The 12,970-nt window shown below is 41.2% G+C and overlaps 1 protein-coding gene across 4 annotated transcripts; it reads right to left on the minus strand.

The window, feature by feature from the left end:
* Positions 1 to 979: 979 nt before the first annotated feature.
* On the minus strand, positions 980 to 9,692 carry LOC133150163 (sodium- and chloride-dependent GABA transporter 2-like). 4 transcript variants are annotated; one of them, XM_061272512.1, is made up of 15 exons: positions 7,339 to 7,874; positions 6,395 to 6,636; positions 6,097 to 6,231; positions 5,617 to 5,757; positions 5,442 to 5,532; positions 5,236 to 5,368; positions 5,026 to 5,160; positions 4,750 to 4,853; positions 4,311 to 4,435; positions 3,952 to 4,064; positions 3,737 to 3,874; positions 3,527 to 3,608; positions 2,615 to 2,715; positions 2,263 to 2,433; positions 980 to 2,181 (listed from the first exon to the last, which is right to left on the minus strand). In XM_061272512.1, exons 2-15 carry the CDS (start codon positions 6,609 to 6,611, stop codon positions 2,053 to 2,055), a joined length of 1,815 nt encoding a protein of 604 aa, XP_061128496.1. In that variant the 5' UTR covers positions 6,612 to 6,636; positions 7,339 to 7,874; the 3' UTR covers positions 980 to 2,052. The 4 variants fall into 4 exon arrangements, with proteins under 4 accessions (XP_061128496.1, XP_061128494.1, XP_061128493.1 ...); XM_061272510.1 differs by having other exon boundaries at positions 3,527 to 3,629; XM_061272509.1 differs by lacking the exon at positions 7,339 to 7,874 and adding an exon at positions 9,515 to 9,692 and having other exon boundaries at positions 3,527 to 3,629; positions 5,442 to 5,757.
* Positions 9,693 to 12,970: the final 3,278 nt, after the last annotated feature.

Here is a 12,970-nt window from a genome sequence, read left to right on the forward strand (position 1 = left end):
TTCCTTTTTGGAAGTTGTGATTTTGTTGAACTTTTAAATGTGTGCGGGGGTGGTGACGGCAAACTAACCTCCTGCACAAACAGACGCATTGTAAAACAAAACAATTAGGGCTCACAATGTTCTTGCGCTAATTTTATTCATTTTAATGTGATGCCTTCAAAAAGAACACATGTCCACTTCACTGAGCTGTTATGCAATATAGCCCCCCGCCCTCCCCCTTACCCATCTCTATTTTTTTCTCCTGCCTTGTCTTGCCGGATGCTTGATCATCACACCAAACTGTCAAGTGTATTAACGGCAGTAAAAAAAAGTCTGTAAAGTCAAAGCAAATAAAACCTTTTGTGTGATACAGGATGTTTGATCAGGTTGCTATGATGTCAGGCAGACGCGTGTGTGTGTGTGTGTGTGTGTGTGCAGAAGTACACAGAGTTTGGCTCGAATCCCTCCAATGGTCGCTCCCTCCCTCTATGAATACCTCACATTCACCCATTGGATGATTTTAATCCTTATCATCTGAGACGGAGATGTATGCCAAAGCAACCATATGGACATAAACCGCCAACCCCCCCTGCCAACACACACATGCTGCATACAGAACATCACCAAAACAACTATGGAAGGCCTCCACGTGCCACGTCACGTGTATGGAACCAGCCCGCCGCTTACCGTGACTGGGAAAGGAGAGAATCCAATACGGCTCATTGACAAGCCGATCCTTTTACGTAACCGCCAAGCTTTGTTACTAAGTGTTGCTGTCAGAACCCCCCCTAACCCCCGCCAGCAACTTTGGAATGCACACATGGATGCTCTCCATCCTGCTTTCATCATTGCTAAAACCAGAATTTCGATTAAGATCAAAATGGAAGGTGGGGAACTCACTTTGCTTCTTATGGAATGACTTAAGTAAATTTGTGTAGGCTTTATTTCTAGCCCAGAGCACAGGTGAAATTAGATGTCGAATCAGGAACACTTCCATGAATAAAAGAACATGTGCACACTCTTTTATTCACATCGTGTATGCAGCTAAGTAAATATCAATCATGCCAGAAATATCTTGCCCTAATATTGCAACTAGGTTCTATGTCTCAGCGAAATAATTGAAGTACAGTTACTTTGCAAAGTCACAATTGGTTACAGTACAGTATTAATTAACAATAATAGAAAGTTTTGCTATTAGCTGCCTCGATACCAATTGAATAGGAATCACATATTTTACAATCACAATTTTCCCCCACACATTTATGTGAAACAAAATTATCCATCCAGCGACTATCTGAGCCGCTCACGACTTTGGTCAGTCGGCGCCGAAGCGGGGTACATTGTAAACTGGATGCCAGCCAGGAAACACATAGACACATTTACCAAATGATCAAATACAGGAGGAGACACAATTCTTAAATAGACACTGTTGATATGTAAACTCAGAGATTTTTTTGGCGGTATCATTTCCCACTTCACAACCAAATTTGTAGAAATGAACTCAAAGAATTAATAAGCAATGGATACTTTGTATGTTAAGATACAATGGAGGTCAAGAAAAGAAATGATTTGTTGTTGTGTCCTAAAATCGATTTACCTGATTCTCAACTGCTGAGCTTGCAGCCAATATGGCAATAACTACAATGTGCCATGTAAATCATAGCTGTGCAAGAGTGTTACCCACCAATTTGTTCAATATTAAAAAATAAAAAAACATGACAGTACAGTGATGCTAACATCCCGCCATTCCCTTAACAGGAAACATAAAAGGATTTGATTTGCGCAGAAGTGAAGACTATCAACTCATCACTTAACCGTAGTATTTGTAGCCACCACAACTACAACGTAAAGTTTAGGAAACTGGTATCGTAAACGTTTATCGTTGAGAATCCCGCACCAAAATGTACCGTTAAGAAAGAATCAAAAAAACAATCCTGCCATAACAAATTGAACTAAACTGTACTTGCTTGGCGTGCATAGCTGGAGAGGTCACAGATCCAAAGCAACTCCACCCTTTTTGATCACATCTGGATAGTTTACGTGCATCACAAATTGATGCTTAGCCACGTCGTTTCAAATGACGTCGTCAACTACTTTCCTTGGCTTCTCGCTGAGGGGAACTGCAGATCTGTATTCGGGCAGGATGCCGGGATGGAAGGCTTGTGGAGAATTTATGGTGGGTTTGCACAAGGTGTGAAAACGCTGTGAAGCACACAGAGAAGTTAAATGCGTGTCAAGAAGTGGACACAAGAAGAACAAAGTGACTGAAGGACAAGTCAGAACCTGTGTGAGGGTGCCAGGCGTCATGGCGAGTGCATAGATGGCCCAGATTGGAAGCAGAGACACAGAGGATAAGGTGAGGAGCCAGCCCAGTGCTGTTGCCCAACTTGGAGCGACCAGGCCTTTCCCGAAGCTCAATGGAGACCAACAGACCAAGGAGAACAAGAAGGTAGCCTACAAGTCACATGAAAGAAGTTTTCACATATCCCAGACAGATGCCCACGCCCATTTTGTAGGCTGAGGATGGAGGACAAGATGTTTTTTTAAAAAAGGACAGATGGACTTAAAATAAATGGGGTAAAGTGGTCATCTCTGGAAACATCTACGTACATTTTCTTCATGGCAGCTCACTTACTGTGCACACGGCTGGCGTCAGATACTTCCAGCACAGCTTGAAGACAAGCAGGGGATTGTGGCCCGTCATGTCCTTAATGTTTGAACAAAAGCGCTCGGCACCTTTGCGCAAAAGAAGTGGTTGTAGTTATTTTGTTGCTACAATGATAGGAAAAAAAGTCCTTTTTAAGCAGATATACAATTATATACAATTCTAAATGAGACGTAGTTTTCTTTAACGAGATTCTGTAATTTGAGTAAGCTCTGGCTTTATTATTCTGCTCACATGGCCATAAACTCACTTGAGGGTGACATGAGAAATGAACCAGACATTTTAATTCTTGACTGTCACAGCCATTGTCATGAAGGAAAAAAGTCAAATGAGGAGCAAACCGTGTAGTGGAGTTGATATTCCTGTGAAATTCCCCCTCAGATTTTTTCGTTTCCTAAACATTCACCTCCGACTGGGAGAGTCATAAAAAAGTTGCTTTGGTATTCAGTTGGATCTATATTTTTCCCTTAATCATGATTACCTGCAAAGTCTCTTCTGTCTTTATTGCATTTTTTTTAGCTGACATGGCATGGAACAGTCTTTGTGTAAATGTTTTTTTTTTTTAAATGCCTTTGTCTCCGGGCTGGGTCGGGCTAGAATAGTGGCTATGTCGAGCCACACAGACTGTGAGGGCGAGAGGCTGGGGGTCTTGATTGAGCGTCCAGAGGAGACAGACAAGAGCCTGGCTTTGAGCCAATCTTCTTGCAACAGAGGGTAAGCTGCGGCCATGTTCGGTCTACTGACCATGAGTGGGAGAAAAGCTAAAGTATGTGAGTAATGTAATAACCAAAACTGGTTTTATGTCATTCTGCTCCCTGCTCTAATACAATTTCCTTTTAATCTCAAACGCATGAGTGCTAAAAACATGTGACTGTTTCCTACCATAGATCCAGCCAATTGCAATAGACTGGAAGATGGAGAGAAGTAATAAGCTGGCTCCACTGCAGGAGAAATGATCATATATCTGGAACACATACAGACCACCCTGCATGGCCAGCAGCAAGACAAAGACACACACAAAGTGGACGACTCGATATCATGAAATCCAAAATGAGTGGTTAGTTCAACGCGTTCACACAGAGGTCATGTTACCGGCGTCACCATAATCAGCCCGATCAAGAAGCATGCAACGCAGATAAATAGCAGCAGGAGCTCTCTGCGGTAGCCGCGTCTGATCAGATGGGGGTACAAGTCGGTCACAGATGTCATCAACGCCTCTAGACTCACAAACTGCAAGACAGAAAGAAGATTTCTGTTTCTTTTTCATTCATGGCGCTTCACGTAATATGTCATATTGTGCTACCAACCTGTGTGTCCAGCCCCAGCATGATGATCATAAGGAAGAAGCAGATGGCCCAGAGTTGAGGAATGGGCATCATGGCTACAGCTCTGGGGAAGGCGATGAAGGCCAGGCCAGGCCCTGGGATGAAAAAAAACGCAAGAGTATCAAACATAAAAGTAAATCCAAAGCAACAAAGAGTCAGTGGTAATCCTCCGTTGGTAGCCGAAATGAGGTCTGCTGAGGCTGAAAATAGTTTACTTTGAAGAAAATAGATCTTTGTTCTACAAACATGACGTAAACTAGAATGAAAACTGCCCACCAGTGGAGTAACAAAAGAAAGGTTCATCAAAAATCTTGGGATATTTGTATCGAATGTGTTCTTACCGGACTGAGCCACAGTGGCGATGTCCACTCCTTGCTCCTCCGCCATGAAGCCAAGCACTGAGAAGATGGCAAAGCCTGCAAGGAAACTGGTGCTACTGTTCAGGAGGCACAGAAAGTACGAGTCCCTGTATGCACAAAAGGAAAAGAAATCATATTTGACGTAAAACTGAGTCGTGTATTTAAGTGCATCTGGCAGTAGTTGATGGCCTTGCATTCTGCATTAGCTGAAGCCAAAAGCTAAGTGCTTGATTGTTTTCGGGCATGACTGACTTGAGTGTGGGAAATTGGGTTGCTAAGGCTTTTCTTGAAGGTGTGGCTGTGTCCAAGCATGTTTTCTTGGGCCATTCCGTTCATTCTTTCTGGAACCCATCTGACCATTAGCTTCTAGTTTTTCACACAGTGTGGTTCGAGTGGCTGCCTGTGTGATAAAATGTCTCACTTGTAGCAATCATTGTTATATTTGTTGTAACTGCCAAGGGCTGTGAGGCTCCCCAAACAGATTCCATACGAAAAAAAGATTTGGGTTCCTGCATCCATCCATACCTGCAAAAAAAGAAGACAGTAAAGAAACAGTGCAAGCTTCAAGCATTTCTTACCATAATTTAAAACAGATTAGGAATTTGATCTAATCTAAATTCTGTCGGTAACCTTTAAAAACTGATATTGATCCAAAACCTAAAGTTGATATTTTACGGACACGACTGTCTGTCTACACCTGCGGGTCTGCCAAGCGAGTGTGGTTAGGTTTGAGGTAGTAGATGATTCCCTGGGCTGCTCCAGGCAAAGTGACACCACGCACCAGCAGAACAAACAGCATCACATATGGAAAGGTGGCTGTGAGATACACAACCTAGAAAGTGCAAAGGAAACGAGAAGAATGACAATTAGTAACAATGGGAAAAACATGACATCGTTATATATTTACCTTTCCTGTGGACTTAATACCCTTCCACACGCAGAAGTAACAAACGAACCAGACAAGGGCAAGACACAGTGCAAGTTTCCAGCTTATAGGACCGAGCTCGTCTAAGCTATCGGAAAGTTGGAGCACCTCTCGCCTACAGCATACAAAGAGAGTTGTTACAATAAGCTTTATTAATTAATTACCAATGAATCCGAGGATGCACTGACTCCCAAAATTCCATGATAGGTGACGTGGTGTTCTCAGGCAGGCTGCTTACATTGGCTGTATGGTTACGATGGTCATACATGAAGCAAGCATCTACAGGGAAGCACACAAATACGTGTATTATATATAGTTCATGCCTTCCGCGTGGACCTGATTGCAGCGACTGTACTAACTGACCAGTGTTCCACGAGTTATTACAGTGTGACCAGGGCAGTTCTTCCTGAAAACTATACGATAAATAGAATAGAGCCCAAGCCAGTATGACGATGTAGTACACACATCCATGCAGGATCATCATCTGGCTTGCATAGCCGAGCCCTGCAGACAGACAAGAGAACAAGCAAATCTTACTGATGCTATCTGGTGACCGCAACCAGAAACCTGAAGTGCAATGCATTTACTATGCAGTATTTTTTGCCAACCTTGGAGAGCAATGGAATAAATATGGTGTAGAAAAAGCTTTACATAAATCTTGTGTAATTATTAATTTAGATTTTTTTTTAGTTTCTTCCCTTTTAGTTCACTCAATGGACCAAGAAAAGCAAGTGATCGACAAATGTTGTTTATGCAGTCTTACTGTTTTGCTTGATTGATACAATTGATTAATATAATTGAATCTAGCTTTTAAATACAGTATAAAGTACAATACAAATGTACCTCCTAATATTGGGCAAATGGTTCTCCAGGCGCTGACACCGCCTAGGCTCGTGTACTGGCCCAGAGAAGTCTCCAGGAGGAACAGAGGAATGCCACACAGCACCAGGAACAAAAGGTAAGGTACAAAGAACACACCTGGACACACAGATAACATTTACTTCCCGTGGTTCATTCTGTGAAGAGGATGTTGTAAAGTCTATGAAAGCTATGGAAAAAGATTAGCAAGAGATAAAATAAAGCAAAAGATGTGAGTAGAAGAAGCTCATTTCTATTGCTTCATTACTTGCATTTATTTTACCTCCTCCATTCTTGTAGCACAAGTACGGAAACCTCCACACGTTCCCCAGGCCAATGATCTGGCCTGCCACGGCAAGAAGGAACTCAGATTTGCTGGCCCATTGGCCCCTGGCATGCAAGTCAACTTTGTTGATTTCTGTTGTCTTGTTTGAGGTTCTTCTATTTTCAACGTTGTTCAGGACTGGCTCTATTTGAGGTGGCAGCGACTGGGACGTCATCGTTGGTTACACACACACACAGCCCCTTGAAAGATACAGAACAATGTAAGCTAGGTGGATCCAAAGATTTACATATGTAGTTGTGGGCAAAGTGAAATGAGGGCGTTTTGAGCTTTTGTCCTTTCTCCCATTCTTCTTATTGCTTATTTGTCCGTGCTGGAGTTTATGAGCATAGGTGTAGATAACACTGGGAATGGGGCGGGCAGTTTTATGGGGACAATGATCTGCCCCTCACACACGATCTAGAAAAAAAACGATAAAACTGAGGCTGATGTTTGTCTTACGACGGGACGGGTGTGAAGCTTTAAGGTTGACCGGTAGAAAATGAATGAAATGATTCAATTTCAACGAGCACCATTCAACTTTAAAAACAAACAAGCAAACAAACAAAAAACACACATGGCCGCACACAATGGGGTTCCCTATGACTGCTGGGATAGGCTCCAGCATGCCCGCGACCCCGGATTGCGCACACAGGGATATTGCAAATAATAGAAAACCATTTTGCGGTGCAAAATGTTTGTTCTTTTTTGGGGGGGGGGAGCCATGTGACATAAAATGACCTCTACTGATAACGGAAAGCCAAACACGCACATAGGTAATAGGGAACGTCCTCGTTGAGTCCAAATTGAAATGTAATCTACAATTCATGACTGAGTTTAAGTCCTTTGCTCGGTTAAGAGCTATAATAAACTGACATGTAAATTCGTAAACCGCTTGTGCCTACCTCTGCGTGCACTATAAGGCTCCAAAGTTCACACAGCAGGTACTTCCAATTCCTATCAACAAAATGGCTTATTCCAGTGACACGCGCACGTTTGCAGAGAGAACAGGACGTCACACCATCAGGACAGTTTATTTAGGGGGCAGATATTGGGTAACAGTTCCAAAGGGGGTGGTGGTGGGGATAAGCTCCCACTGCCTATAAAAAGCTCCCATAAGGCATGCGTCTCAAAGAGCCTCTGACAACCAAAGTCCAACTCCTGGCCTGCACGCCTGGCTTCGACTCAAAGCCTGGCGGAACTGCTTCTACTAACAGGAGAAGGGGCGAAGGCGTGTGACTGGCGCCTCAAAACCAGTTGCTTCGGGTAGATGGAGCTCGTCAGCTTGGGAGGGCAATCCATCTAGGGGACGGAAAACCCTGATTCTCAAACCCCCACTGCCTTGTGGGTTACCTATTTTCGGGAAAGGCTTTGGGAGACAACCCTGAGGAAAAATCCGGAGTGGAGCCCCGAAGACGGTTGGATAGTCGACGTCGACATCTCTCCGGCAGCTCCTGCAGCTAAACCAGCTCCAAATGTAATGCGCAGCGTTCCCTTGGATCAAGTTGGTGCAGCCGAGAGTGGAGTCATGTTTAATGGGCAACGCACTCTTTTTAGAAGTATTATTATACAGTATTATTTGGCAAAAAAAAAAAAGGATTATAATGTCTGTATACTTTTATGATTGTTGCTGAAATTATACATCACTCATTGTTGCAAACACCTTGGAAGTTGCAAGAAAGGCAAACATTAAATACCCAATCTCTGCAAAATAAATGGCTCTGAAAAGTAATGTTGTACTGCTTTGAAAGTATTCATATAAACCCTCATCATTCTAGCATCATACTGGAAGGGGGTGGGGGTCACATAGGGCCATGAAAGATTGGGTAGGAAGACTTCACAGCTGATCTCTGACAAGCCTCTTGTCAATGGTTTGTCTTGACAAATATGCAAACCACACGGTTTAAAGTGAATAGCAACATCAACCCAGGTAATTAGGGTGACTGTGTTGTAAGCCGTAGTGTTCTTTGTCTAGATTTAGTCGTCAACTAGGTACCGTACTTGAGTCTCCCTCATTAATGACACAAATTCCCTGGAGAAAATAAAACGGTTACAGGTCAAGAGTAATTGGCGGTTATACAATGCCCGAATTCCTCAACTACGCACATACGATTAGTACAAACACACACATTCAATTGTACATGCTGCATGAGGCTTTCCTTCCCTCGGGAGCCAAATAATAGCCCAGCATTAAGATTCACTGTTTTGCACAGACAAATGTGCGTCTCCTGTTAATGTGCTGCCAATATATGCGATGGAGACCAGGCAAAGTCCGCAACACAACTTCTGCTGGCTTTTATGGACTTTGTAATTAGTGTCGGGTATCTAGGAGTCATTACAAAGAGAGGTGAGCATTGAGGAAAAATAAAACAGCTCACAGAAACTGTGAAATTCTGACAAAACTCTTTAAATGTATGATTACGTTAGCCAGAAATTTGACATTCTGATATATGAAACAGTTGCCGTAAACTGTGTTACAACATTCCTTGTCACGATGTGTCATGATTTTTTTTTTTATGGGCACGAGTAAAATTTATGGCTGCATTCACCTTCCTCTTTATTCTTTTAGAAACTCATATGCTTTATTTAAAACAAAAATCACTTAATCATCCACACATTGCATATATCGCCTCTGAGACTCTTGGTGAAGCACTTATTTGTTCCTGATTTTCCTTCATAAAGATTTTATGAGCAATCAGCTATATGACTCTTTTGTTGAATTTAACCCAATTTAAATAAAGTGTGCTTAATATTATTATCAACCACAACACATGTCCTGTCTTAATTTTATTTTAAATCTCATGTCATTCATTCATTAGCTGTTTGATTTCCATAGAAACATCAACAATAAATAATGTAACAGCATGATAATGCGATTTGGTTTCAATAATAGCATTGCAATATATCATGATTCACTAGATCAAAGTAGACTGAAAAGAGTAAAAAATGTCTCTTAAAATGTGTCTGGAACAAGCAAGAAAATGCATTATTAAATATTACAAATCATTTTCTGCCATTTTTTAATATGTGCTATTTTTCTCAGATTTGTTACATACATTCGGTCTCTCAGTTGCCACCCACCTCTGTTTTCTGTGCCTGTCGAGTCCCAATGAGTCCCAAAGGTTGCACTTCAATGATATGGATTACTTTTTCTAACCACTTTTCTGAAATCATTTACCGGACAAAAATTCTGTACATCCTGTTTTGTTTGTGATTATATAGTAATCTTTCCCATTCATTGTGGAGGTTAAAGGGACATAACACGGCTTTTTTTTTTTTCCAATTTCTAGCAAACGGGCCCACCCACTTTTGAAACTCGACTTCCTGTTTTGTTTTTTTCATCCCAGGAGGGAGGCAAACATTGTATTTCTTGGCTTGGTTTGTCATGTTCTGTTATCACCTAGTGTCTGAAATGTTAAATAATTGCCACCAAAATTTATTCTGTGCATTGCTACTCTTGTTTCCATCAACCTGTGAAAATATGAAAGCGTTGGACACAATATTCTGGATTTACTTCATTTCAGCTCCTATGAGCAAAACACACAATTTTCAACTCACCAGCCAGATTTGTGTTGCCGACACCCCAAACAAAAAGTTTCTTACCCACCACTAACTGTGTTTGCCACCGGTGAGGCACATTGTTCACCAGACCACACTGTTACGGCTGCCCGCCATTTATCCAGCCAGAGCAGGAGGATAAACAACTGCAAGACTTGGGAAAGCTTTGGAGCATCAGACTTCCAGCGAGGAGGCCGACTGTCCCTTCAGCTCTGTGTGACCACTTGAAAAGCACAGGGAGGGAATATGTCCCAATCTTGACTTCAGGACAAAGGTAAGTCAAATGAAGTCTTACAGATTTCAGTTGAATGTGTAACCGTTTATGTACAATTCGTGAGGATAAGTGTTTGGAAGCTGAATGAATGAATGTTTAAAAATATAAGTGAGTTGATCAATTATTTTCTTTTCAAAATGTATTTGACATTAATGTAGTTGTAAGACACTTATTTAAATGTTCTATTTTTGTTTTGGTGTTTCTCTACAGAAAGAAAGTACCAATATGAATTAGGCACCGGACTGATAAAGATTAACCTTAAGATGAGTGGTGTTGATAAAATTGTATCGATACTCATCCCTCTTCTTAAGGTTTTTCCACTTTCCCTCAGTTATTTTTTTCCCCCACTGAACATGCAGAGAGAGAGATGGAAAGTATGCAGGAAATTGGGTTGCTTGATGAAATACGCACAGGGAGGCAAGAATAACGGAACAAGTTGGCCTTCGGTAAGGTACTGTATGTGTTTGCTTAAAAAAAAGGAGCAAAATTAAAAGGCTTCGGAGGGGTTTCTAAAATATCATTTGTCAACTGAGATGGTTTTCCTAAGCAGCATCACCATTTGGTACAATTTAATAAAAACATATATTTCAAGGTGCTCGCAGATTTATATTGTAGTTTTAACAATGCCTTTGAGTTTGTCTATTCAGATATTTTATCGAAACAGAAATGTACAGCAACACCTGGACAAGATGTTACTATTTTAATTGATTCAAAGTCCCAAACAATAATAACAATATATGTTCACATTAAGACACAAGTCCATGTTCTTTGGAAAATCTGTAATTGCACTTCTGTATGTCAATATGTACTGAAACTAAAACACAAACAATGCGTAATGCGGTTTAAATCACCTTTTAATTAAGCAAGACTGAAGTTGAGGGCAAAAAACTAAAACATGACTTTTATTTAGGACTATTAGGTTAGTACATTCAGAGAGGTGCTATTATTTGAATATCTTGCTACTTAACAGAAATAGAAATCTTTATAATTCGTAAAAAATTAGGTTGAGATGTATCGTTGAAAAGGAATTGTAATGTATTGTGTTCATGGAATTTGCTCACACATGCACGTGCAAAATTTCAAAATCTCAATCTTGACTGAAACACATGAGCTCTCTCCTTGTTGACGAACTTAATTTTCCTTAATGCAGTGATTGCACGGAATGCCATGTGAAAAAACGTATGGTCAAATTCGACCGAGGTAACGTTTAGAGAAAATCAAACACACCGCTGTGTGACCTGTATCATATTACCCCAGACCAGACATCCAGATGAATGAAGGGAAAGCAAAATAAATACAGTACGTGTGTGATTTCATTTTTTAAAAATCAGCATTTTGTGACTATAAAATGACTAGTTGGATACTGCCTGTGGTTGTGGGGATCGTCTCCAGTTCCGCCATCTTTCTATCAAAGTTCAAAATGATGTATGTGAGGTTAATTGGAGACTATTTGATAGGTGTCCAGTGTGTGTGAATGGTCGTCTGTCTCCCTGCGATCAGTACAGGGTGTACTCGACCTCTCACCTTAAGCGGGCTAAGAAAGGCTCCAGCTTTTCTGTAGCCCTGAACAGGATATGCATTCTAGAAAATAATGGGAAGCCAAACAACGGCGGAAAAAAATGTATCCCGCAAAGTAAAAAAATCGCAAAAGAATGAAATAAAGCTACATGGAGGAGTGGCTAAATAGAGTTGAACGAGTTTCTAGAAGATCGCAAGGCAGCATCTGGAACACCAGTGGTGGAGTTGAGCCATTTAGGAAGAGTGAAGGTTTGGCACTGAAGGTTTCCTAGATGAGGCACAGATGATGGCATTGAATCAAAAATGCGCTAATGACAGTGACTGATCACATTAAATCATTGACATTCGCACGTCGTAACTCTTAGGCCCACACACACACACGATTTCTTGACGAGCTGTCCTATACTTAATTAAGTGCACACATCTAGCATCCTCATTCTGCTGAAGAAAGATCGGAGTGTTTTTTTTCACCTCCTGGGCTGCACGGCAGGTAGTTGGCATCATGCATCACCTGACAAGCCAAGTGAACAATCATCCTATATGGTAAATACCACGAGTCTGCATGCATGAACGGATCACTCATCGGCCATGAGAAAAAGCTGAGACGCTCAGTGGGGCTCAGCTTCCACTTTACATGGGGAAAAATACAATACCCAAACTTTAGCCCTATAAGTCCCTAGGCTTGTGACAATTAAAAGAGAATGACAAAATGAATTCAAAAAGAACTGAAAATACAGCAAGGTGAGGATGCAGCAGAAAGAGTCTTGATTTGTACTTCTTGCTTAAGAATAAAGGAATGTTGAGGCTGATTTAAAGTCTACAGAGCAGACAGAGCAGAAATGAATACGTGTGGCTCATAAAGCAAATTTTAAACTTCATTTTGCCATCACTACATAAAGAAAAATATTTCTGTTAAAACTGAAATTAATAATAATTTTTGTATTATTCTATTCATAATGCAATATAATTATTTGTAAATTGGGACAGTAAAAACATTGGGTTTGCTTTTTCTCGATAAGTAACACTGAAAAAATAGTGTTTGAAGCTTGATAATGAAAGGGCAATGGGTTAATAAATCTGCACACGAAGACATATAGATGAGGGTCATTTCCTTGCTCTCTTCCTGCCAGTGGGCACCAGTGGGAGTTGACACACCTTCATGGCCGCAGAGCAAAAACACTCGCCCT

The sequence above is a fragment of the Syngnathus typhle genome, linkage group LG2 (assembly GCF_033458585.1).
Source record: "Syngnathus typhle isolate RoL2023-S1 ecotype Sweden linkage group LG2, RoL_Styp_1.0, whole genome shotgun sequence".
NCBI classification, from domain to species: domain Eukaryota; kingdom Metazoa; phylum Chordata; class Actinopteri; order Syngnathiformes; family Syngnathidae; genus Syngnathus; species Syngnathus typhle.